Source organism: Anticarsia gemmatalis, chromosome 18 (assembly GCF_050436995.1).
Source record: "Anticarsia gemmatalis isolate Benzon Research Colony breed Stoneville strain chromosome 18, ilAntGemm2 primary, whole genome shotgun sequence".
Lineage (NCBI taxonomy): Eukaryota > Metazoa > Arthropoda > Insecta > Lepidoptera > Erebidae > Anticarsia > Anticarsia gemmatalis.
The window spans coordinates 7,772,167-7,799,262 of record NC_134762.1 but is presented as its reverse complement, the minus strand read 5'-3'; the positions used below and the strand labels follow the sequence as shown (position 1 = coordinate 7,799,262).

Here is a 27,096-nt window from a genome sequence, read left to right as displayed (position 1 = left end):
TTTTAAACAAGAATACTGACCGATCATTATAGACTTCGGTGTAAAATAAAGTTAAAATTTAAGAGAATGATAATTTCGGAATTTCTTCATGAACTTTTAGACTGAAGGCAAATGCCTGATTCATATTGCAGTATTATTGCTTTTAATAAATAAATAAATTTGTGGCGTGACGACAAGCTCGGTCGATGTATGGTAGACCAATATTGCTAAACTTAAATAAATTTTACTTAGCAACGACTCCTCGGATGATGGTTATGAGATAACTCTGCCTAAACTGTCTTAGTGTCTATAGTTTGACAAGTATACAATATAAATATACCAAAATCGTATTCAAGAATGACTCTATTCTAAGCCATCCTGTTTTTATGTTACTTATCAGAGAAGGTAAAATCTTTCAATCTGTAAGTTAAATTAAATGGTTAATTTGTGTACATACGAATGTATCCTACAGATCAACAACCCATAAACGAGCTAATGTAAATCAAATTTCACATCAAACCAGAATTTCTCTGACCATAAACTTGACGTCACATTTTCTATTACGTGACTCCGGCCTATATCAACTCATCAATCGATACAAACACCAATAAGAGTATAAATCAAGATGGAAACTTGAATCACTTCATATGGTAACCAGTCACGTTAGTTGTAGATGTGATTTTATACCTTACGACACGGGACCGACACGATATGGAAGAAGAGATATTGCGTCAAAATACTGCCGGTTATATTAAATTAAATTGGATTTTGACTATAGCGTTATAAACCTGCATGCGTTAAAACTTGACCTGACTAGAATCAATGTTAAAAATATTATTTGAATATGTCTTTGATTAAAATTAGTATCTATACACTCGTAATGAGTTCAGGCTTTTAATGTAATCTAATAAAATAAGCAGTCATTCATTGCAACTGTTATAACCTCACCGCTGAAAGGAAGAAATATTGGCTATCGAAAGGAATAATTTATATTCCAAACGAGAATTTGGTTAAGTATTATTTTATGTTAATTCGTCAGCCCAAAATGCACAACTGCAAAACAAAATAGCCAAATACAAGCTTCAACTGTCGCTTTGACTGTCGTGTCGTCCCATATAACAAAGCCTACAAATCTTGGAAAGTACCCACTTCGAAGGCAAACAAACTGTACTAAGAATTCTTTAATTACATATAATTGATAGTGGATTGATAGCAAGGTCGTGTAGATGTGCAAGGACGGTATATAGTATATAAGTACTTATATACTCGTTTATAACTGTCACTAGGTATGACGGGTTTTTGTAGACCACTGATTGATGGTTGACAGGAGTTATTGAGTATATGTTTTTTGAAAGGATGTACCAATGGTCTGGTTTTACTAAGAGCGTTTTATAGTTGACGATTTTAATTAAGTTAAAGAACTAGGTTTATTTTTGTTTTGAGTGTATTAGAATAATAGATTGTGTTTCCCTTTTTGCACTTGAGTGTGATAGGCATTTTTCATATTTCATTAACTTTTTACTTTTATCTATTTTTTTCTGATTTTTAATAATTTGGGTGACATTTAAATAAACTAAAAAGTTAGTATAATTAATGACAATAATAAAATTATCGAACTTAAAAGGTTTATATAAAAATATATAATAAATATTATAACCTACATCATACTTTAACAGACTCCTCTAAGCTATTACACGTGCAGAATAAGACGATCGGCACGTGTGTAATTGCAATATAAATAATTTCTTGACAGGTGTATAAACATAATATAATTAATTACACATAGCAAGTACTCTAGGTACTCATCTATAGTAACTAAGCCATTTTTACGGCTTAGTTTAGTGAGAAGCATCATCAAATTAATTAAGTCCTTCACGTAAAAAGTGTGTCCCGGTTATTGTCAATAAGATAACAGTCGTTAAGCCACGTCAAAGGCCTTCGGGCGGCTTGAACAACTTTGACACTAGGTTGACCACTAACCATACGACAAGAAGAAGAAGATCATCAAATTGATCAAACACTAAATAAATATTAAAAAAAACATGTTGCATTGCTCTGATAGAGATTGTTTGCGCTATTACGCCAACGATAAAAAAAAATATTGCAATATTATTCAAATTTTAAGCATATAACACATGCAATTATTAGCAAATCTAAAATGTTTCTCACCATACTATCTTAATAAATTACTAAATAATCGTGACATTAAATAAACTAATAAAAGTGAACTAACATAAGCTTAAAATTTAGATCTCATTAAAAACTCATCCACACGTCTTAACCTTTTCTTTGAAGGTTAGTAATGTACAGTCGCAAGCATAGATATGTGTACACTGACATTTCCAAACTGATTTATAGTTATTAATTTGCTACAGTAGTACTACAATCACTGTTTAATCGCAACCCAGTTGAAAGAAGTAATTGTTTTTTTTCATTAAAATACATATTTTGAATGTTGACAAAGTTTTTAAATTGTATTTGAAGGTTCTGATCGTTTTCATCAATTTTACTATTTATAGAGGCAATTTAAGTACTGAAATTCTCAAAATTCTTCATACTACTTGAATTTCGACAACCTTTCTGTGTGTTTTTAATATTAATTTGAGCTATAATACGAAATTACTGCCACTATCTATGTTTTTAAGAGGGAATAAATAGAAAGCTCTCCTATGAGCGCTAACAACTATACATCTGCACATACTACCTTTTTCAAACGAGCAAGCAACGTCGCGTGCTCATCGCAACGGCCTTGACAACTTGACTTTTGAGACAGAACTAAATGTCGGGATCGGTAATATCAAAGGCTAAAACCATTAGAATATCATAATACTAATAATATGTTACATATACTCCGTCAATTGGATGGACATCCGAATAACGAGGATTGAATCGCTGTGGGATAAATTATAGGGCTTTTGAGGAGAACGTTAATTGATGATACAGTGTAATATGAGAAGACCTTGTCAATGTCTTTGTAGACGTTGAAATATCGCTCGCAGTGCCCGTATTAGAGCTATTTCGGGTATTTTTTTGAATAAGTTCTTGCGAGACAATTTGTAGGGTTTTTGAAACTAAGTAGTTTTAGAATAAAAATCTGTTTGAAAATCGGTGTGGTGAGTTCGAATCCCGCCCGGACAAATATTTGTGAGATGAGCTTGATTATCTTTCCTGGTTTCAAATGTGTCAATTTAAATATTTATTAAGAAGATAAGTAATAAAAATATCATTTATTTAGTTCAGCAGTTTCAATTATTTCATATAAATAACAAAATACCACATTAGAAAAAAAATACATTCCTATTCATAGAATGTCTACAGCTATTAGATATTATCTTAAAGATAATTTGATATACTTTGTTCTATTCATCTCCGCGCAACACAACCTCGGCCTAATTGTAACATTAACAAGATTGACAACTCATTATCTGTTTTTTATTAATAATAATAATGGTCACGTAATTGCTAGGTACGTTTGTTTGTGTGTACAATCAGCAAAATAAAATTCTGAACAGATTAGAGTTGACAAAATTTCTTACGCGCTTTTGCCAAACTAGTGTTTTAAATCTATATCTATACTAATATTATAAAGCTGAAGAGTTTGTTTGTTTGTTTGAACGCGCTAATCTCAGGAACTAAAAATTCTTTTACTGTTAGATAGCCCATTTATCGAGGAAGGCTATTGGCTATATATCATCACGCTACGACCATAAGGAGCGGAGTAGTAAAGAAAAATGTTACAAAAACGGGGAAAATTATGACCCATTCTCTCTTACGTGACGCAAGCGAAGTTGCGCGGGTCAGCTAGTATTAAATATTATACATAGATATCACAATGGAATCAGACGAAAAAATTGTTCACCGCTTAAATTGTGAACCAATTCTATTACCAATTAGAATATCACTACAATCATAAAAATACATGCGTAATTGTGGAAGTCACTAACACAATATACCTCTAATCTACGGTACAGTAATAAAAAAATCAGAATCTCGCGAATTTACGATATTGAGTTTGTTCGAATTATGTTGCTGACTGTACCTCAAGGTCCTTACCTAACGGTTACTAACATTACATTGTAATATTAGTAATGAAACTTGACAATCGCAAATTGATACAGCGTTATGTAAATTATAAAAAAGCACCTGTTATTTTTAACGTTATAGCTTTTTATTGCACAATGCTTTTGTAGTAAACCTTGAATGATGATTGTAATTATTTACAACAATTTAGAATATTTTGCATAGGAGTGTACTTATGCAAATGTTACAATTTTTGTAATTGATAATTCTATAGATTTGATGACTTCTTTGCCTAAGTGGCCCGAGCAACGCAATTATTGCTGTAATTTTCTCAGCTAATGCATTCTTTTGGCAAGTAATTGGATTTTCGTCATGTAACTAAGAAAATCCCATTATTAAGCGTGCCTTCCGAAAGACGGAGGAACTCGATATGTATAAGATGGCGACCCATACATAGAACAACTTCGGCAAGCGTGGCTTAACGTCAAAGATCTATCCGCCCGGCTGTTAACTAAGCCACGAGCTTCTAATACACACATAATACACCTTTATTAGTTTTTCAATTAACTAGTGTAGGTATACAGTTCAATTAACAAAGGGTCAAGGATTTTAGACAGGTGTACATTCTTCATGTTTTTCATTCAGTCATTACTTTAATTACTCAGCTAATACGAGTTAGGCAATCGTGAGTTTTAATTTATACGATCTCAGTTATTTGTTTATATGTACGTTTATACATAAATGTACTTTGTAAAAATGATGCATGCGAAACTGTTAACTAAATGTTTCATTGTAACGTATTTACGCAAAACATATTTAATGAAAATTTGTACATAGCCAATACGTAAACCAGATTAAGATTGAGAGTATTGAAAAATGCCGGGCGGTTATCACTTTGAAGAATAAATATATGAAAAGGCCTAAAAGCAAAGGCGAAGCCAGGAAACACACTTCACATTTTATGTATATTAAAAGTAAATTAATTAATATAATTGCAAACGATTAATTAAACGGAACTTTATATCTTATCATAATTAGGTATAATTAAAGGGATTTCTTGAAAGACTTCCTTATGATACCTAAGTCTAAGAACGGCTTTAAAGTAGAGAAGTTTTACCAGACTAGTCATACCGTTTCAGAGCTAATTGAACTTCAAAATAATGCAAAGATTGAAAAAGTTTCTGTTTGAAGATGAATCCATTATGTAAGTAAAAATCTACAAATAAAAAAACTACTATTCAGATTTTAGATCCGATAACAACTCCAGATATAAGCATCGTCACAGATTCGAACCTAAATCCTCTCTATTTGAAAGTCCGATACCTAAGCCAAGCGAATACTGGGCATTATCTATTCTTTTGTTTCAACTTTCAGTGGTATCAATAAACCTACGGACACGATATACATGACGTTACTTCGAAATCATTTGCTACTCCTAGCTTGCTGGCCAGGTGAAGAGCTTGGAGAAAAAGTAACTCATTTCAAACGATACTGGCCTTATGCGATGTTATCTCTCTGTTGCATTTACTTCTTCGGAGGCGTTGTGTACTTGATCTTGTATAAACATGAGTTGGCTTTTTACGAAATAAGTCATGCATACATTTGTGTGTTCATGGCTCTTGTATGTGTGGTAAGAATTGTGATGATTTTTGTTACAATTGATTTTAAAATAGCTGATCTATTAACCCAACATGAGAGTTATGCGTGGTAAATCCAAAACCAAAGAGTTTCTTGTCTTTAATTTCAAGCATCAGAAGCATCGTCGTGCTTAGTAATTTTATTTTTTTATGCACATAACAATATTGAAACAATCATGTTTATAACCTTATCTATGACACAATAGAGGCCATTAAAAATCATTATAAAACTCAGTTTTAACAATTTCTGATTTCTTCAGACAAGACTCATATTTTGTGCTCTTTCGAAGAAGTACAACGAAGTCGTGTCGCAGTTTGTGAAAGAAATCCATTTGTTTTATTATAAAGATAACTCAGAAAGCGCAATGGAGGTATGATACGTTTAATTTTTAACATTATTTTATCGATACATGACTGACACTGCATCTTCCTCGAATACATACATAATTATATAGTTTGACTTTGATCCTAGATGGCGTACGTTAGATACCCAAGCCTTCCTAATGAATTAGACTGCCATATACAAATAGATTCTCCATTTTTGTCATCAACATCAAGAGCATTCGTACATTTTATCTATTGAATTTATTACACTTTTCCAGACTTATAAGAAAGTACACAAATTGTCACATCTATACGCAGTATTCTTACTTGGTCAAATGACAGTTGGTCTGATATTCTTCAACATGATCCCCATATTCAACAACTATGCTGATGGAAAATTTAAAGACAAGCAAAACGTAAACGTAACTTTCGAACACGCCATCAATCTTTACTTACCCTTCGATGCTTATACTAATTTCAATGGGTATATTTTCTTCAATATTTGCAATTGGTGAGTTTTTAATTAAACTTTTATTGTGAATCATATGTATTTAACGCCGACATAGGAGCGGACCAAGAATAGATCCTTGAGTGAAGCGCTTAAGCTTCACGTTTCATTAATATATGTACTATAAACTAATATTACAAACGAAAGTTTATAAGTGTAGATATTACTATATTTGTAACTCTTTTACGAACGAAAAACTTCTGAATGAATTTCGTGAATTCAATTACATACTTAAATAATATCACGCCTTTTTTCAAAGAGATAGACCACTGCCGTTCTTTGGTAGATACCAAAGAACGGCAGTGGCCACTTGCTATGATCCTTAGAAACTTCGCTTGCCTCATTCAAACCATACATCCTGATTCCTGTCATATTGGATCGCTGGTTAGGAGTACTACGCACCTGACCTTTTAAATTAATTAATTTTTAACTTATTTCTTCATTGTTATCTCCAGGGTTTGCTGCTACATTTGCTCATCTTGGTTCTGTTTCATCGACCTCATATTGTCAATAACAATCTTTCACATCTGTGGCCACTTCAACATTTTACTTGACGAGTTAGCATCATTCCCTTTACCTACTAATTCTTCTAAAATATCAGTCGTATTGGCTGATAGAACGGAGACCATTGAAACCAGGATGTATTCTGATGAAGAATTGAAACTAGTTTCAAAGAAACTCAAGGAATGTATTGAGTATCATCGTTTTATTACTGTGTAAGTTTATAAGTAGCTATACTCTAGGTCTTGTGATTTGTATTAATCATGTTGTCATGTTGGATTGTTAATGTTTTTGAAGAAAACAGTTTCTAGTAACATATTTACCTTTTCAAGGGCGTAGGAGATGAAAAGTATAAAATAAAACTACTGAAATATTTTACAGATATACCAATAAAGTCTCGGATGCATTTGGACCGGTACTATTGTCGTATTATATGTTTCATCAAGTAAGCCTATGTCTATTGTTGCTACAATGCTCTCAAATGGTTAGTGGAATTGCAGTAATTTTACATTTCACTGCTAGAATTTGTATTACTAAATGTATTATTACACCTTTTGATATTTATGTTAAATTTATTATTTGGACAGTTACTTCATTAGATTTCTATGTCTTTATGACGTTCTGATTCCAGACAACTAAGGCATTGATATGTTACGGACCTTTGACCTTTGTATTATTTCAAGAATTGATTCAACTGTCGGTCATTATTGAGTTGATTGGAACTATGGTAAGATAAATGACTGAACTATTTCAATAACAAAATGAATAATCAATTGATAAATCATAATAAAGATGACGAATTTTCAGAGCGAGAAACTAATTGATTCTGTGTACTGGGTTCCATGGGAGTACATGGATGTAAGCAACAAAAAGACGGTCGCGATATATCTGTTAAATGTCCAAAAAGTAATACGAATTAAGGCTTTAGGTATGGCTGAAGTAGGTGTCACTACCATGGCTTCGGTACGTATTCATAAGGCCTAAGTAATAGCACATGTTTCAAGAATAAATTTTGACAAAAACCTCAAATAAATATGTGAATATTATTTCTAGAATACTTCAATGCTAGGATCTTATTTCATAGGAAATCTAATGATTAAAATATTTTAACTTTTCAGATTCTCAAAACGTCTTTATCTTATTTTGCGTTCCTTCGCAGTGTCGAATAAATTTTCTGAACAGAATATATTTTTTACTACTCTACGACTATAATATCTAAACACCGTTTCGACTTAAAAACACGAACTTTTGTTATTAGACAAAAAGTATTTGATTCGCACTTCACATATTATTGATCAACGCAAGCAGCTTTTCCTTTAATCAAAGCTTAATAATTAAAAATAGGAGCAAAAACTATTGTAGTATTTATTTGTATGACCTTATCACATTTACATTTAGAAATAATCGAAGGAAACTTAACAAGAAACCGAAAAATCTCTTCAAAATCCAAGGAAAGAGTGCTTAGGAAGCAAGGTGGCTCTATAAGGTAAACACCTTAGGCAACTGCCTACCAGTCAAATCAGCTACTCTTTATGAAATGTCACAAAAACATTTTAGTATAGAAATACAACGTACTGACGTCACTATGTCATATTTTCGTCAATATCAAATTAGTGTCTAATAAAATGTTTCAATCTGTAATAATTTCAATTTCAACATTATTTAACGAAAAAAGCCTAGTCTAAGCATTTTAGATAAACCTTTTACAAGTACGAGCTTAATTATTTGACGTTAACCCAGTCAACTACACAATCCTTGGTAAAACCATTGCCTTACAAATCAATGGAAGTTGGAAATACTTAGACTGTTACAAATATTTTTGTGATGAGTATCTGTCCTGTGCCTGGTTGTAAATGTATTTAAACAAGTATGTACTTAGAGGTATGTAAGTATGTTTATCAGTTGTCTGGTTACCATAGTATTTAGTTTAGCTTGGAATCAGTTTAGATATTTATTATTAATAATAATAGTCAAGTAATTGCTAGCTTTGTTATTTTTGCCTTTAATGTACCTACATTATGTGTAGTTAGTTGTCCCGTATTTTTACTTCACTGTCCCGGAATTACCGGAATTAAAAAATGTTAGTTTTTACGAAGTCACTTTACGTCGGCGTTTTATTTTGTTCTTTCCTAGTTAATGTAGTGTCGGATAGGACACCAAAACTCCGATTCCGTTCGTGGCCTCAGAAATGTCCAGGAAATGGTAATGGATCTGGATCTGGCAACCCTGGTAGCAATAAAAAATAGCTACCATACTTGGCGACTTTTATACTTATAGGATAACTCTAATAATAATACATTTATTGAGGGCATGCAAAATCCCCAACCCGCACTTAGCCAGCGTGGTGGACTCAAGGCCTAACCCCTCCCTAATTACGAGAGGAGACCCTTGCCCAGCAGTGGGAAAGTAACGGGTTAAATTTATTTATATATTTAGGATAACTCTCTTGAAAAAAATTTTTTCAAAGTTTTTATTCGAGTCAGGATCAAAGCCGTATAATAAAACACACATATTACTATATTAGTTTTTCAATTAACTAGAGTGTAGGCATACAGTTCAATTAACAAAGGGTCAAGGATTTTAGACAGGTGTACATTCTTCATGTTTTTCATTCAGTCGTTAGTTTAATTACTCAGCTAATACGTGTTAGGCAATCGTGAATTTTAATTAAGATGGTCATATTTACTTATTTATTTGATTAATTTGTTTGTCTTTCGTGACGTTCTATATTATATTCATTTAAAATTACGACGCACTTAACGCGGAAATTTAGAATGTATAGATGTTAATCTCAAACCTTTTTACGCAAAGAATGCTAATTGTATCGAGTTCAAATTCTGTACGCAGATAATTTATAACCTGTATCATAAAAAAGAGTATTGAATTGTGCCAATCGGTTATCAGTTTGCAGAAAATTTATATATTGAGTCAGACTTAAAACAAAAGCAAAGTCAGGAAACGAGTGCACATTTTATACCGAAGGCAAATTATTATAATAATAGCAAACGATTAATCACAATTAAAAGCCATATTATATTTTATTATAATTAGGTTTAATTAAAGGGATTTCTTGAAAGACTTTCTTCTAATAACTAAGTATTAGAACGGCTTAGTTCAAAAGCTAATCGTACCGTTTCAGATCTAATTGAACTTCAAAATGTTGCAAAGATTGAAAAAGTTTCTGTTTGAAGATGAATCTATCATGTAAGTAAAAAAATTACCGACCATAGCCAAAACTTTTATTTCGATTCGGTACCTGATAAGATTTTGTTACTGCGCGTATTCCCTATAATATTTTGGCCAGCTATTATGGCCTATATAGCCTTCAGAATCTGAATCTTTGTAAGACGCCATTAACCAAAACTAAAAAAATATTTAAGTCTAGACTACACAGTACTATTAGACACATAGACAATAAAAAACGAATCTACGCCCTTTCGATTTTAAATTGTTACCTTAGTCAGAAGCATATAAGAAAATTTATTTTCAGCGGTATCAATAAACCTACGGACACAATATACATGACGTTAATCATTTGCTACTCCTAGCTTGCTGGCCAGGTGAAGAGCTTGGTGAAAAAGTAACCCAGTTTAAAAGATACTGGCCTTATGGGATGCTGACTCTCTGCTCTTTTTACTTCTTCGGAGGTGTGGTGTACTTGATCTTGTACAGCCATGAGTTGGCTTTTTACGAAATAAGTCATGCGTACATTTGTGTGTTCATGGCTCTTGTATGTGTGGTGAGTAACACTATTGCAGTTTAGCTGGTATCATACATTTTTGGAATTTGTGGTAAAATTACGGGTAACGTTTACCCCGTAATTTTACCCGTATTTTCTAAAATTATTTTTTTATTTTATTGATTGACTGATTTAAGGTTAATTTGCATCAATTGTGTATGAAAAATATATGAAATACATTTAAAAATTAAATAATAATATAATACTTATCCTATTCTTTATCTTTCTATAGACTCGACTCATATTCTGTGCTCTTTCAAAGAAGTACAACGAAGTTGTGTCTCAGTTTGTGAAAGAAATCCACTTGTTTTATTACAAAGATAAGTCTGAAAGTGCTATGGAGGTAAGACAAAACACTCTGTAGTAAGTTGTCCAAGTACTAAGTTTACAGTTCTTTTTCGTTACCATAGAATGTGTTGTAAAGCTTTGCGCTTTACTTAACGTACTTATAATATCTAAATCAACTATAAGTCTTCGTTATAGTCGTCAAAATTGTCCAGACATTGACAGAATTTACTATTTTCCAGACTTATAAGAAAGTACACAAACTGTCACATCTATACGCAGTATTCTTACTTGGTCAAATGACAGTCGGTCTGATATTCTTCAACATGATACCCGTAGTCAACAACTATGCTGATGGAAAATTTAAAGACAAGCACAACTTAAATGGCACTTACGAACACGCCATTAATCTTTATCTACCATTCGATGCCTATACTAATTTCAGCGGATATATTTTCTTTAATATTTGCAATTGGTAAGTTTTGAACTAAGCTTAAACTGTGATTTATGATTAGTATTGAAGGTGGATATAGGAGGGGACCTAGAATAGATCCTTGAGTGAAGCGGTTAAGTTTCGCGTGTCATTATTTATATTAAGCTGTAATAAGTGCGAAAGTTTGTAAGTACGAATGGATGCACATAATGATATTACTCTTTTACGGCAAAACTTCTTGGCGGCTTTTAATGAAATTTGGTTCACTGATAGCTTAGTACCTGGGTTAACACATTGGAAGCAGCAAGTACAAAATAATAGCTTGGCTACAAAGATAAACCAAAGCTTTACTACGTTAAACAACTTGTAATATTTGACTGTGATTCTTGTTTAAAACGCGTAACTAATAGAACAATTACAAATTTATCTAAACGGACTTAAATTTATAACTTATTTCATCATTTCTATCCCCAGGCTTTGCTCCTACATCTGCTCATCCTGGTTCTGTTTCATCGACCTCATATTGTCAATAACAATCTTCCACATCTGTGGCCACTTCAACATTTTACTTGACGAGTTAGCATCATTCCCTTTACCTTCTAAGGCTTCTGAAATATCAGTAGTATTGGCTGATAGAACGGCTACTATTGAAACCAGGATGTATTCTGACGATGAATTGAAATTAGTCTCAAAGAAGCTTAAGGAATGTATTGAGTATCATCGTTTTATTACTGTGTAAGTTTTGAATGTCATATACTTTAAATTTATGATTTAATTTAAATGTGCTTTCCTCAGTAGGTAAGCGGTAACACAGTAACTTGAAACGTCATCGTTGACTATTGGCAAGTGCAGATAGATTTTTTTATTTATACAATTTTATTTCGGGTAGAGTTCATTTTGATAGTGTACGCACAAATGGGAAAACTTAAACACAATTTTTAATTATTTTATATTTCTTTTGCTTTAAACTCAAGACAGTTCTATCAAATCTTTGCGATATTTCACAGATATACCAACAAAGTCTCGGATGCTTTTGGACCTGTATTACTATCGTATTATATGTTTCATCAAGTGAGCCTATGTCTGTTGTTGCTACAATGCTCTCAAATGGTTAGTGGAATTGCAATCGTATATTATTATGTCATAGCTAGACATTATATTATCTTCTATTTGAAGTACTATGTCAATTTTACGGCTGTAGCGTTATATTACATCTTTTTAGTATTCACTTAAACGTCAGAAGTTGTTATTTGTTTAGTAGTTCCAGTAGTTTTCTGAGTCATTATGATATTCTGTTTTCAGACGACAAAAGCATTGATATGTTACGGGCCCTTGACCTTTGTATTATTTCAAGAATTGATTCAATTGTCTGTCATTATTGAGTTGATTGGGACTATGGTAAGATGAATAGACTTACTATTTAAATACTTTATTTTTTACTAATGAACTCAACCAAAATTATAATAATAATTATATTAAAGGTGGTGATCAATTTTCAGAGCGAGAAGCTAATTGATTCAGTATACTGGGTACCATGGGAGTACATGGACGTAAGCAACAAAAAGACGGTCGCGATATATCTGTTGAATGTCCAAAAAGTAATACGAATTAAGGCCTTAGGTATGGCTGAAGTTGGTGTCACTACTATGGCTTCGGTACGTATTCATGGAGCCTAAGTAATAGCAGTTGTATTAAGAATTAATTTGCACATTATTTTTAGATTACTTCAATGTTACTGATCTTGTTCCTAAGGAAATATAATTCTGTAATAATATTTATACTATTTATTTTTCAGATTATCAAAACATCTTTATCTTATTTCGCGTTCCTTCGCAGTGTCGAGTAAATTTTCTCAAAATAATTATTCTGATAACTTGGCAACTATACCAAAACTGTTTCTTTACTTAAGACTTAGAAGCACCAATATTAAATATTTGTCAAAGGTGGCAATGATTTCTTATTGATTTGCACTTCGCATGTTTATTGATCAACGCAAACAACTTTACAAGCGTAACAATTAAAATTACTAACAAATACTATTGTAGTATTTATTTCTACGACCTTATCACATTTAAATCTAGAAAGAATCGAAGGAAATTTAACAAGAAACCGAAAATCCCCTTCAGAATCCAACAAAACAGTGCTTAGGAAGCAAGGTGGCTCAATTCTTGGTAGAACCATTGTATTACAAATCAATGGAAGCAGGAAATACTTAGACTGTTATAAGAACAGCCTACATCATAATTGGTGTATTTTTTTAGTGTGAACTTTCTTTAAACGCTTTATTGCAGTTTATAAATGTATAAGAGCGTGGAAACATACATTGTATTCCGGTGGAATTGAACTTGTGTGTTTCTTTTAATGATTGTTCGCTTGCCACGTTTCCTATGAAAGCTGAGAAATTTAAGAGATACGCTATTATTTACTATGTTGATTCTAAAGTGTGAAACTTTACGGAACATGCGAAATCTGTTGTCAAAATATGTGATTAAACATTGAAGATTTATCTGTCTAAAACTACTGAAGTAATACTAATTCTAAACGACAATAGTTTGAATAAAGACGTAGGTGATATTAGAAAATCCATACTTCTTCTTTTTATTTGTTTTGACCTCATGCAATATTGAGTAGAGTCAAAACAACATGTCTTAGTTCTCAAAAACACGCTGTTTTCGACTTAGCCGGTCGAAACATAGTTCAAAAAACTTGTAAGCAAGCGAGTTAACGGTTTAGGAATAAACATCAATCGTATTCACCATAATAATTATGAAGTTTAACGTCAAGGCTATAATTTAGCGAAATCTGATATGATTTGTCTTTATTCGTCACATAATTATTACACAACGGATCGGTTTTCTTTAATTTTCCCCACCTACTTTTGAAACAGAGCTGAACTTTTTCTAATCGACATGCCCTAAAAGATCGCAATGATACCTTTTATTTGATGCCGCAATCGTGTTCGTAGCGACACAAATTGAATTAAACCTTAACCAACGAGGTTTACTTTTGTTTCATTTTCATTCTTCTAGTTAAGAATTAAAATAAAATGCTGTTGCTATGAATACTATAGGTGAGAAAGATAGCTTATTATAGCTTAATTCTGAGTTACCTAGTTGAAGTTAATTTATATTCAAGAACTTGGCTCCTATTTTGGTCAGTTTTGGTCGATGAAGTCAACGAGTATTTTAAAATTTTGACTTTACCTTTTTACGGGATTCACACTCCACAACTGCTTTTATATCTCGATTTGTACCAAAATAAAAATATGGAGACGTATCTTCAGATTCTTTACCTGAGAGGTCATACTCTTCATTAAAGTCTCAAGGTAACTCTTAATCTAATCTTTAATCGAATTCTTTTCAAAACTTCTGAATGTCAAGAACGAAAACCTAGATCAGAATACAAATAAAATTATGTAAGAACATTTTAGATTTGTATATGTTACTGTAAAAGCCCGACCTGTGGTAAATCCTAAGATTTTCCGGTAAAACCTAAGATTTACCAACTCTCAATGGTAAAAGTCCGAACAAGCCAGAGTTTAAAAACTATGTTACGATATATAAAAAAATCCTCCTTCATAACTATGTTTATAACTATTTCACGGTATAATTATATACTGTGACATAGTTATAAAGAAGGAGTTTTGGGCATAGCGACATGGGTAGGTTAGGTTAGAAGGCTAAGGTGGGAGCGAGCGAAGCGAAGCTCCCACCTTAGCCTTCGTGGTTATTTTTTTTTAACCACCCAGAAGGAGGAGCCCCGCGAAGCGGGGCTCCGGCGACATCTCGACATCATCAAGTGAGTATAGGTAAAAATTCGAAATAAAATAATTGTTCGGACTTTTACCATTGCGAGTTGGTAAATCTTAGGTTATACCGGAAAATCTTAGGATTTACCATCGTTCGGGCTTTTACAGTAACATATTATACATGACTCGTATGACGGTATGACATCAGGTATTACAACATACGATGTATGTAATAATTACTAAAATATTCCATAAACGCCGGACGGAGTGACGGCAAATTGACCATTTTAGTTGATTTATCTCAAATGCTTGAGACAAGTCACGTTGAGAATGATAATGATAGTAATCATAGATATCTTGAAATTAATGTGCTTTATAAAAAACATATTAACTTTTAACGTAAACATGAGCTTAGGATTTGAAGTTTGTGAACATCGTGATTAATGAAAACATAATTCTTCCTAGTGTTAATTATGCATGTATTGCAATTATCATTAGTTAAGCCGATGTCCGACCATTTATCATAATATATTGTATGTCGTCTAACAATGTCGATTTTAAAAGGGACTAAAGACCACTAAATAATACAAAGAGTCCTTAAACTGTAGCAATATTCGTGTTAATGATCAAAAATATTTGCACTAACAACTGCTTCCAAACTGATTATATAACCGTAGATCTGATTGATGTATAATGATTTGTCAAAAAATATGCAAGTGACTACTTAATGTATTTCAGTCTAAAAACGATTTGAACAAGTTTGAAGAGCCCGTCGTCAAAAGCAATTGAAAAATCATTTAAAATAGCGATATCATGTCGTCAGCGCTCCGGTGTCCTACTTCAAACCGACACGTATCTTAGAAATTATTGAGTGTTTTCTTCACACGTCCATCTCGTGACAACTGATCATTTTGTATAATGCACCACATACTTTGATACAGAAATCACGTAGTATTCAAATGTAAGGTGTTTCGCGTGTCGATGTACCTTTTATAGAAAGTTGAATATTTTGAATATTTTCTATTGGTCAGACAGGACGAAGTTATGAAAGTTATGTATTGATATGCAACTATTTGGGCAATATATTTTACCGTCAAAAGGTAAGATACCATACAACGACAAGGATACAAATGGACTTAAAGTTACAGACTACTACAAACATCACAGTAATGTTATGGAACATTATGACAATGAATTCGTCATACTCTCGAATGGACTGAAACATACAAACGTCTTTGAATCGCCGTTCATTTAGAAGCGCAATTCACCTTAGTTTTTTTCACTTATATAGTAATGAGTTAAACTACAATCTCTACTTAGAAATACATCATTAACTACTACTCTACTTAGAAATACTGTTAGAAATAATTTGTTATTACTTATCTTATTACCGCACTACATAATCACACAAACAAAAAACATTATTGTTGATTGTTTCTTATTCAATACCAATTCTACCAACGATAATATCGTTATTGCACAAATACTATCAAAATCATTGTTTACGTAACGACCATCAGTTGACAAAGCATGGTTTATACTTTCACTGCCAGGTGTCCGAGTTTCTACCGCTAAGTGCCTCGAACAAGTAGAACTTCAGAAGCCTACGGTGTTAAAATATTTGTGTACTTTGAAATTGCTAGAAATTTGTATGTTTATTGTGTTTGGCGTTAAATATGTTTTTAGGATAAGGTTACGATATATGGATAAAATGTATACTCTGGATTTAATTAATATAGGTATTCAGTATGTAGCTTAGAGATTAGCAACACTTAAACCAGTTAACTGGTATGACAATTTTTTGTATGTTATTTGAACCCACAGTATCTCTACTATTAGACCTTTTTGACTTGAATAAATAAATATCATTGTACGGTCAATTGATTCCAAACTAATTATAGATTGTACTATAGTAACTTACCTGACGCGTCGCCATAATATTTACCGACATTTGTACTGTACTTTGGTGTGGCTCCAGTATTGTACCCTGTAGAAGACTATCTTAGAAATTGAAACTGAACTCTCTAAACTCAAGTTATGTATTTTTTTTATTGAAGAATGATTTGAAATTGAAAAATTGATAGTCATAATCACATCCACTTTTCTCTCAAATATGATTAACAAACTAATGAAATATCTATGCAAATGACTTTCGCTAGTTGATACACTCAAATGCTCAATCAAAAACGTTCACAGTTAGAAAACTAGTCAATATAGTAAAAATTAAAATTGGCAATATTTTATTTCTCATTGAAGTGCTTCAAGTTATTCTTACAACCAGTTTATTGTTTAGTTATAAACTAGAAGCAATTAAATGCTTTCACTTTTGCTCAAAAGAAATTTATTGTATTTACGTCATAATCCAATGTTTATGTATTCGATTGTATTGGTTATGTCACCTCAATTAAGAGACAGATCAATTTTAAAAATAATTTGGTTATAATCTAACTGGTTTATTTTAGCATGTTATTAATTAACTCGCAAAAAACTTCCGGTTTTACTTAATTTAGTCTCATTTAGTTTCCGTATTCGACTGCCTGGTATAAATTTAGGCAAAGTAATTAAGCCTATCTACATCTGTATATGCTTTCGTTATTTATAACACTGCCATGTTGTTTGTGTAACTACTCTAAAAACTAGACAAAATGATTAATGATATGCGTGAAGATACACGTCTAGACATTTTTTCGCTATACAGTACAAAAGAACAATGGCAAAATCTCATACATCAAAATCACTAATTTTAAAATGTTGCGTCTTCAAATAAAACAAATGCTATAATATGCAGCATTAATTCCTGATTCTAAATATATAAATATTTCCATTAGGCGCGCCGGAGATCCTAAGTAATTTGAGTTTATATTTTTATAGGTTATGTCATCATCACATTATTAAAATGTTAATATTTTTGTCAAATATTGTTTGAATGTTAATTTATTCATAATATCACCCCTGCTATTCTCCGACGGGGCAGGCGAAGGCGAACATTGACGTATCGCCAATCATCTATTGTACTATATTACTATAGTCATCATAGTGAAGTTGACTGCCTCAACCTTTCGAGCAGGTATAGCCCCAAAACCAATATGTACCCAGAGGTATCAGGGTATCAGCGGAAGCTATTCTATGTTACAATTCACGCACAAAATTCGAGTCAGTCTGACACGACTTCCCATACTTGAAGAAGTATTAAACCAGTTCACAAAATCCAAAAAGCAAGGGAAACGTCCATGATGAATCAGTGGAAGTCATGTAGATGTAATCCAAATCGAAATCCGTTAGAGATGCAGGGTTGACAAATAGAGCAGAAATCCTCAGTAAGTCCGAGTTGTTTGAAAATAGGTACGAAAAAGCAATAATAATCGCAAAACACAACAACACGTCAATGCCGAAAATCACCAAACGTCAACGACAAACAATCAAATCGAACCGAAGTAGACAATATAGTTGCCATACTTTAAAAAGATAATACTACTAAAATATCTCTGTTGACTGTAAATAGGTATATCTTTGTATGAGCAAAATAAATGAGAAGTTTTTAGTTTATTAGTCACTGTTTTTAATAACTTGTCATAACAATATATTTCACGTTGAAGACTATTTAGCTATTTAAACAATTAAATAGACAAAGACAACATAATATTATGTATATCTACTCATTAAACAACAAAGTACCGAATGGCAACATTTTTTTATCTAATGGAAATGGAGAATCGTTTTTAGATAGCCAGTTTATTACTTTTTGTTTAATCTATTAAATGTCGCCATCAGAAGTAAAAATGATATTCCTGAAATTCATACGATAATTATTAAAGTACATTGGTAATAATCAGATTCGAAGACGCTCAAAAAATATAAGTGATTTTTTTGCCATTGTTCTTTACCGCTTCAAATTAAAGCACTTGTAGTATTTACATCTTTTTTTCATTAGCGCGATAGTCTGCCGCTATCGACTGTCAACAACCGGATAGCAATCAAGCTTTTTTTTGAAAATCTGATCAGCGCCTCTAGCGGACGCTGTAGGAACCATTTTTGCAACACATTTCAAATGTTTAACTCTCGGTATTCGATAATAACGACTGTAGAGAATCGCACTAGGTACAGTAAAAAATTCATTTGAAGAAACATTACATATTAAAAGTGGTCCAACATTCTTTAACACACTGTCTTCGTCAAATCCTTTCAACTGTCTAAAACACTAGCAAAATTTTGCACGAACAATAAAATATCACATTCCAAATTAATTGTAAATTTCTCACAGCAATTACGAGATAGTATCGTAACATGTTACCTAATATTTTCGTTTGTATACAATAGTTTCACTGAGTGAGCTAAACAATTCATCTTAGTGTTAAGCCACCGTAACGTGAATTGAGTTATTGAGTATTGTATTGGACGAGACAGTGTAATGTGTATCAGCATTTACAACCGCGCAAAGATAGTTGTTTTTTGTTATACATTAATCAATTGTTTTTATTTTTACACATTCATTTCTTTCTTGTTTAATTCATATATCAGAAACTATGATTTATTTTGTTTACTTTGCGGAACTGGATTGAACGTAATATATAGCCCGAATATCCTTGCTTAGCTTTTAAATTTCACCGGTAGTATTATAAACCTCTGTTACAGAAGGTAAATTTTATAAATTTATTACTTTACATAAAATAGATAGTCAATCTTCCATTACTGGGTATTCTGCATAAGGGAACTCAATTTCAAAAAATATATATTCTTGTTGCTATGGAAAAGATACGACACTAAAAAAATCTCTCCAAGCCACTAAAAACTTTAAAGTAATTATAGAAAGTAAAACTTAACTATATTGTTGATTGTTACTCTCAAACTACTTTAAACTAAAAATAGCAACAGACAATAATTGCCATCAAGCTACCGAATAGAGGCCAAAGCAAATCGTTTAGAGCATAAAGAATTCATTAGAAAATCGCAATTCTTACAGATATTTGTACAGTCACGAGTAAAAATACACTACCATATTTTTATTCGCACTTTATTGTATGATAATATCAGTTTAATTGTTACTATAAGTTTTCAACAAATACGCAGTGATTGTTAAACTACTTTTAAGTTATCAGGCTTTTAAGGTATAAGGCACTAAGGCACTAAGGTATAATTGCACACACCGTTGGTGCGGTCGTCCTAAAGACGGGTGACTGCTAAGCGGCATTTAAACTAAGCGTCTCTGTACTTTGGAGCGTAAAACGTCGGGCCCCTGGTGTCTACTAAGATGAGTCGTTAAGCCATGTCAACAAAGGCTTTTTGGCTTTTGAAGAACTATGGCACTAGGTTGACCACTAATCATTCGGCATAGTAACGAAAGTTATTAGGCAGTAGTAATTTTACTACCTTCATTGATATTTAGTGTATACTTATTTTTGCTTTCAACTGTACTTAGGGAAAGTGTTTTTTTAAGTTACGCTTTGACAAATGATATTTGCAGTTTTGTAATCGGGTAATGATGATTGAGTCGTCTTCATCATAAGGACGGGCAATTTATTGCGGTGAACATTGTCGTGCAATAAATCTTTCGCAAATAACTTAGGTAATTTTAGGTTCTAAGCTCTGAAGAGCGGTTAAGTGGTGTTAATTTGATTATCTTTAGCGTTTAAATTGAGACAATTATTGTTATTTGTTAATTTCTATTTAAGTCTATCATTAGTTAGATTTATTTAATTGGAAAATAATCATCAATGGCGTATTAGCCACATAACAGTTCCCATTCCTGTAGGATATTCGGGTTAAAAACTATTCCTAGTCCCTATATTGTGCTATCTTTGTACAAAATTTAATCCAAATCGGTTCATTGGTTTAGACAAAAAGACAGATGTACAAAACCTCTTCGGCTTTTATAATATTAGTAGAGATATAATCGGCAGTATTTTTAAATACTAGTCTCTGGATTTATAGTTTATTCAATCAGAGTCTTTACAGTAGTTCTTCTGCTTCAATAAATCCTAAACTAAAATCTAAAAATAAAATTAGAACCTATAGTCTATAACAAATTCTAGACTCGTCCATGCAAATCCTGTCTGATCTGATTATCTAGATTTACCGTATCAACGAATACGTGTAGACGTTTATGCGTGAGCTGACTTAAGAAAGTGCACTGACTATGAACTTGAAGGGAGAAGGTCAAGGTGAATAAATTTCTAAGTGCAATTGTGCAGGTTTGCTACTTTATTATTATGACGTCACAAGTTGCTATATATTGAAAATTGAACGCAGGAATTAAACTGTTGTCGTCGGCAAATAATTTTGTTATGACGTGTAAAGTTTTTAATGTGTTTTGAAAATGTGAGGAGTTAAGTACGTACATACAGTGTTAACATAGTATCACGCCTGTTACACTACTATTCTATTCTATCGTATGGTTAGTGGTCAACCTGGTGTCAAGTTGTTCAAGCCACCCGAAAGGCCTTTGTCGTGGCTTCACGACTGCTATCTTAATTGACAACAACCGGGACCGACTTTTTACGTGCCCTCCGAAGCACGGTGCAAATACCACTATGCGGTCACCCATCTATAGAATGACCGCGCCAACAGTTGCTTAACCCACAAATCGTTTACCAACCGGTAAGCATCACTGGATATGAACGCGTTATACTCAATGGTGTAGTTAGTGAAGAGTTATTTAAGTTGCGAATACATTTTGAATTTGTGATTGATGACTTAAACAAAACGTACAATTCTGATATATTAATATTAATGTAATTAGACTCGTACCGACACCTTTCTAACAGTTACATAAATTTGAACTTAAAATATATTCATAGAATTTCATTAATATTGTATAACACATTTAGTTCACAGCTTCAAGCGATTTTGTCTGACTTTGTTGCTAGTCATGAATTTACAGCAAATTTATACATAGAGGTACATACATTATGTATTATGCCACCTGTTGTATCCAGAAGATGTAGGCAGGGGTGTATTAAACACACCCGTATCTCGCCGAAAACAGTGTTAGTCTCACATAATAGGGGACGAGTCTATTCTTATATACTGGGCATGTTTCAAACTGGGAACCGGACGGTTATTAAGAATAATCTAATATGAATTAGAAAAAGACAAAAAGTACCTTCTCTGTTCGACATAGGAATTGAACCCGAGACCTCGTGGTCTGCAATCAGATACACAACCGAACGCCACAGGGTCGATTCAACAAATTCCTAGCGGTAAAACGTCTCATAAAATTTTCTGTTTTTTCCAAGTTAAATGTGTTATATGGCTTTCTCGTATATCTTAGGTATATAAAATATTATGTGCCGTACTTTCACTTTAGTCTAGATTTAGAGACATCAACTGAATATTATGTAAATTTGTAAATGTGTGGATTCACGGTTGGTATGCTGTGACTAATGCGTTTAGTTTAACTTGTTGCTAAATAATTTGAATGTTTTTTTGTATGTCTAGCCAGAAGAGTAGAAAGATAAATATCTCTTCGCTAATGCTGGTTAATATATGTATTATTGATGCCATAACATGACGTTAAACAATTGTGTAGCAGATGAACATGTAGAAAGCAATACCATGAACGAATAAGTAAGCATAATAAATATGCTGAGTTTTTGATAACTGGTGAATCATTTTTTTATACTTCAATAGGTTTAAACAATGAACTCATTTTGAATGAAAAGGGATACACTTGTAATATTATTTCAATAATCTACTACATAGAAGTGATTTCACTTTATTCCAGCAACGCATTTATCTACTTGCTATTTTTATACAGCGGTAATGAATACGGTGACAGGCGTCTGATGTTCTTAAAATCCTGATTTACGAGGTGTGACAAGTAAAATAGCGGTTATAACAGGGTTTTCCCACTCTAACAATATACTATAGCAGTTTAGCACGTTAGAAATGTTTATAATACATTATTTTCTGTCATGCCAGTACGACGAAAATACAACTTTTAGCAGATAATGTTTATAAAATAAATAGTCTATAAATAATATCTAACCTTTTAGACGTAAGATTCTTGTCCGCAATTGATTTATCACACAGTAAGAAATAAAGTTCGACAAACTCGATCCAAACTGATTTTAGGAAAATTGGTTCACCATTGACATTCGTTTCGAAATAATATATATTCAACCTCACGTGGGAGGCGCTATTAGAAAATTTGATTACGACTCAATTTCCTGCACAAAAATACCTGATTGCTCTTTGCTACCACATTAAATAGTTATAGAACAATGCAAGAGAAAGTCGACCTTATTGCTATGATATAAGGTAGTGAGATAATTAGGTGCGTATATAGTGAAAAGCACGTGCTTTTTAGAAACAATTGTAACACACTTGTTTAAATTACTACACATTTGCAAGTATAAGTTATGTAAGCGGTTGCGTAAAATGCGTGGTATTGAAAAATATGTCTTCTTGCAAACCTTTGGTTAATATTATTGCGTTGCGCCTCGAAGGCTTTACGTGACTTTTCAATAACTTGCTATGTAGGTTATGTTTTACAACGATATTATTTTTACTTGCGCGATCGATATTTATTTTAAAGTACCAGTACTGTTGACTTTAAACAATAAATACGTAACAGAAAAATTCCAACTTTGAGTTCTTATTTGTGTATTTAGTTCATCTCAAGTATGAGTAATAACATCAATCTATTTTTTGTTTACAGGTGTAAATAAACAAGCAAGAAAAACAGGCCACTTGAGCGGATTATTGACCCAGTCACGAACGGTCACCGGAACCATTATGCCTTATACATCCAACACTATCTGAGCGGACCTGACCAGCATTGCGAACGGGAAGCACCGTTAATTATGCCAATTTATTAGCCGCCACAATGATGGAAGAAATCGCGACGCGCCCGAGTGTCGAATACATCCCTCCTCTACCTCCCAAGGGGAAGCAGAGAGGTTCGACTACTTATACACAAATTACAAACGACGAAGCAAATATGAACACAAACGGGTTCACCGCTACCGATGTCCGGATGGACTCGCTAAGTTCGATGCACTCACTCGTCCTTAATTCTAAGACTCCATCTGCAACGGTATTCGTAGCGGCGACCCAGTCAGAACGACCCGCGAGTACGCCTATTACGGACGCTCTCAACGGCCCACACGTGGTCACTATCAGAATAAACACGGACGCCGACAAACCCAAGGCGCCCAAGATATCGAGCGTTCACCTCAAGAGTGACGTTGACTTTGAAACCTTCAAAATCAACGACATTTGCAAGAAGAACAACAGTTTAGTAAGAATCAATGTTGACGAGAATCGACCGAAAATTATAGACAACGAAGAACTGCTGAAGACAGACAAAGCGCCATACATTTACTGCAACTCCTTCGTAAACTCCATGACCAACATGGTGATGTCGAGCGGCCAGTGCTCTCCTAGCGATACACTTGACTCCGGAACCTGCAGTGACCTCGATGGAACACCGCCTCCACTACCGAAAAAGAAGACATCCAAATCTAGTTCAATAAAGAAAGCCGTCTCTGTAACGCTAATCAGCTCGAGAAACGGGAGCAGCCAAAGCGAAGTGGATTTTGAAGATAACGATTCTAATATATCATGCGACTCGCTGAATAGTAGCGAGCTGAACGTAAGCGTGCATGCAGATGAAAGTCATAGCGAATATAGTAAAAAAGAAAAGAAACAGAGTGCGGAATCGCCGGGCGCGCCGGAGACGTACAGCAAAGTGAACAATAAAGACGGTAGCTTTCTACCTCAGGGTCTGCTTCAAGACATAAGAGACCGTTCAGTAAAACTAAATACGGTCGAAACTGAAAGCGAATCGCAGCCCGAGCAGCACGAGGAAGCGAACCAGAATATTAATGAGGATGCTAATATTTCAAAAGAAAGCGCACAGCTCACATCGTTCCGTCTAGTTTCTCAGTTTAATAGCGAGTCAAAGAACACGACGGAGTCACTGCCCGCGAACTTGTGCTCCAAAACGCCACTGATTAGCGAGAGCACATACGAGGAGCGAAAGCAACAGGATAAGATGAAACAAGAGCAAATGTTCTATAGCAGTCATTACTTCGACACGGACAAGTTTTACGATTTCCATCTAAACGAGAAACAATTTGATGATGTGCAAAGTGTTAGTGTTGGTGCTAAGAGTGAATGTGAAGTGTCAGAAGCGGAATACTTTGCGGGCATTAAGGATTATAAGAACGAGGAGATGCCGTCCACGATAAAGAGCTCTAAAGGAACAATAAGGGGCGTGAAGAACCGCGTACGGGCGGGCATCGCGACGTTCTTACAAATGCAGAGCACGACAAAGGTAATTTTTTGCGATTGTTTTACTTTTTTAATTTTACTCCGAACGTTTTTATGTCGGCTACTACCTCGTTATACACGTACTGATTTTAGAGGTCACAACTAAATGTATTCGAAAGTATCACACGCGAGCACGTATTCTAGTTTATTAAAATTTTTATTTTTAAATGGCGATCGTGAAAATGTTCGATATTGAACCTTCACGGGCGATTGTCGTGAACAATAGTAGAGGCACAGGTACAAATGTAAAAACAATTGGCAGGTTTAATTACCATTCAGAATTATGAACGGACGTTGCCGTGTCTCGGCCCAAAGGCTTTTGTCCTACAACAATTGTCATTGTAAAGACATCGTGTGATGTAACTACTAGAAAACGTGTGTTGATAGTTCATGTCCAATTTGTAAACAATCATTTTTTTTGTTTCAATTTTCCGTGAGTTTTGTAGCAATCGTTGTAAGTAACTGGCTGGAAATTTGTTGCAACAAGGTTACTACTTTAATATTTTTGATGCATACTTATTATTAATACTGTCCTACTAGCCGAATTCGACATAAAGCCAGAATTGATACCAAGTTAAACAGAAAAAAGTACCTATTTATTTTAACACCAACAGTAATAGAGTAAAGATATACTGTGATTGAAATCATTAATATCCTTTTAACCGACGCGTTGAGTATTTTATTGGCAGTTAAAACTTTCTATCTTTATATCTAACCCAGATTCGAGCGCGTCAAGTTATCATCACATTTGCACTTTGAATCGATTTCTTGTATAATTGCAAGAAATTCTAACACCTTCCGCTTTTCTAGGTTTAATTATTAAAGTAAGGTTGTCATTTCCTATAGCAAAGGTCTCACGTGCCGACAAGTATGTCGGAAGCTCAGTTTTCTATGTGATTCAATTTAGATGGAAACTACGAGAAAGTTAGGAAAAATTGTTTGATGTCGCCGATAGTATTGTTGGTTATGAGTTTGTAATTTCTAAGGCCTGAAAGAGTGAGTGTTTTACGATCTTATATGTGTGTTAGAGAAAATGCAACTGAGTTTTCAAAGAGCGGTTTGTATTTTTGAAATAGTCTTGATTGTAATTATAAAAAATATGAACAAAAAATTTAAAATTTTAATAGTAAAACAGATTAGAAACTATAATTATAGGTAAAGTAATATAAGCTAAATTATGATTAAGTAGGTATACAAAAAAGAAACATTCCCTGCCTGACTTATAAGCCTCGTATACTATTATCTGATTAGTTATACAGTGTCACTTTTCACTCGTACAAAGTTTCAAAATTTTATCAAAGTGACGCTGGAAACCACTGAAGCTGGCTTACACGACGTATTTTTGTAAGACAGTAATAAATTAAAACTAACTTATTTTATACAGTTATATTCCAAAAAGCTGAACAGCAGAATGCACTTTTCAAAATGTTCTGAGTCACCTTTTGATCGCATAAAAATGCCAAATCAGCATGTTAAAAACCAATTGCATATTTGCAAAGTCACTTTATAAATACGCCAATTCAGAATACTAATAATGACGATGACATATGAGTAATTAAAAACGTCAAACAAATAACAGTTTCGATTTTAATTAGGATATTACAAATGTATACTAATGTTATAAATTTTTGATTGTCTGCCCAACATTTT

At 33.2% G+C, this 27,096-nt stretch overlaps 4 protein-coding genes across 4 annotated transcripts in view; all 4 read left to right on the top strand.

Annotated features, from left to right (window-relative positions):
- LOC142980630 (uncharacterized) overlaps window positions 1-25,567 on the top strand; it is a 47,888-nt gene extending 22,321 nt beyond the window's left edge. Inside the window, exon 2 of the mRNA XM_076126123.1 lies at window positions 23,831-25,567. Within this exon, the coding sequence (XP_075982238.1) occupies window positions 23,999-25,552 (1,554 nt within the window). The 5' untranslated portion in view covers window positions 23,831-23,998 and the 3' untranslated portion in view covers window positions 25,553-25,567. The remainder of the gene's footprint in view (window positions 1-23,830) is intronic.
- LOC142980772 (uncharacterized) lies at window positions 5,405-6,648 on the top strand. Its single transcript, XM_076126351.1, has 3 exons — window positions 5,405-5,629; window positions 5,897-6,007; window positions 6,239-6,648. Exons 1-3 carry the CDS (start codon window positions 5,405-5,407, stop codon window positions 6,473-6,475), a joined length of 573 nt encoding a protein of 190 aa, XP_075982466.1. The 3' UTR covers window positions 6,476-6,648.
- LOC142980771 (uncharacterized) lies at window positions 6,784-13,272 on the top strand. The gene is made up of 14 exons (XM_076126350.1): window positions 6,784-6,866; window positions 6,924-7,184; window positions 7,351-7,453; window positions 7,601-7,696; window positions 7,777-7,932; window positions 8,088-8,127; window positions 10,518-10,708; window positions 10,941-11,051; window positions 11,236-11,468; window positions 11,901-12,161; window positions 12,434-12,536; window positions 12,729-12,824; window positions 12,926-13,081; window positions 13,222-13,272. The coding sequence occupies exons 1-14, from the start codon at window positions 6,784-6,786 to the stop codon at window positions 13,270-13,272; spliced, it is 1,941 nt and encodes a 646-aa protein (XP_075982465.1).
- Window positions 25,568-26,479: 912 nt separating the features above from the next.
- The window catches only part of LOC142980770 (odorant receptor 13a-like), a 2,933-nt gene continuing 2,316 nt past the window's right edge, over window positions 26,480-27,096 (top strand). Inside the window, exon 1 of the mRNA XM_076126349.1 lies at window positions 26,480-26,503. Coding sequence (XP_075982464.1) covers window positions 26,480-26,503 — 24 coding nt within the window. The remainder of the gene's footprint in view (window positions 26,504-27,096) is intronic.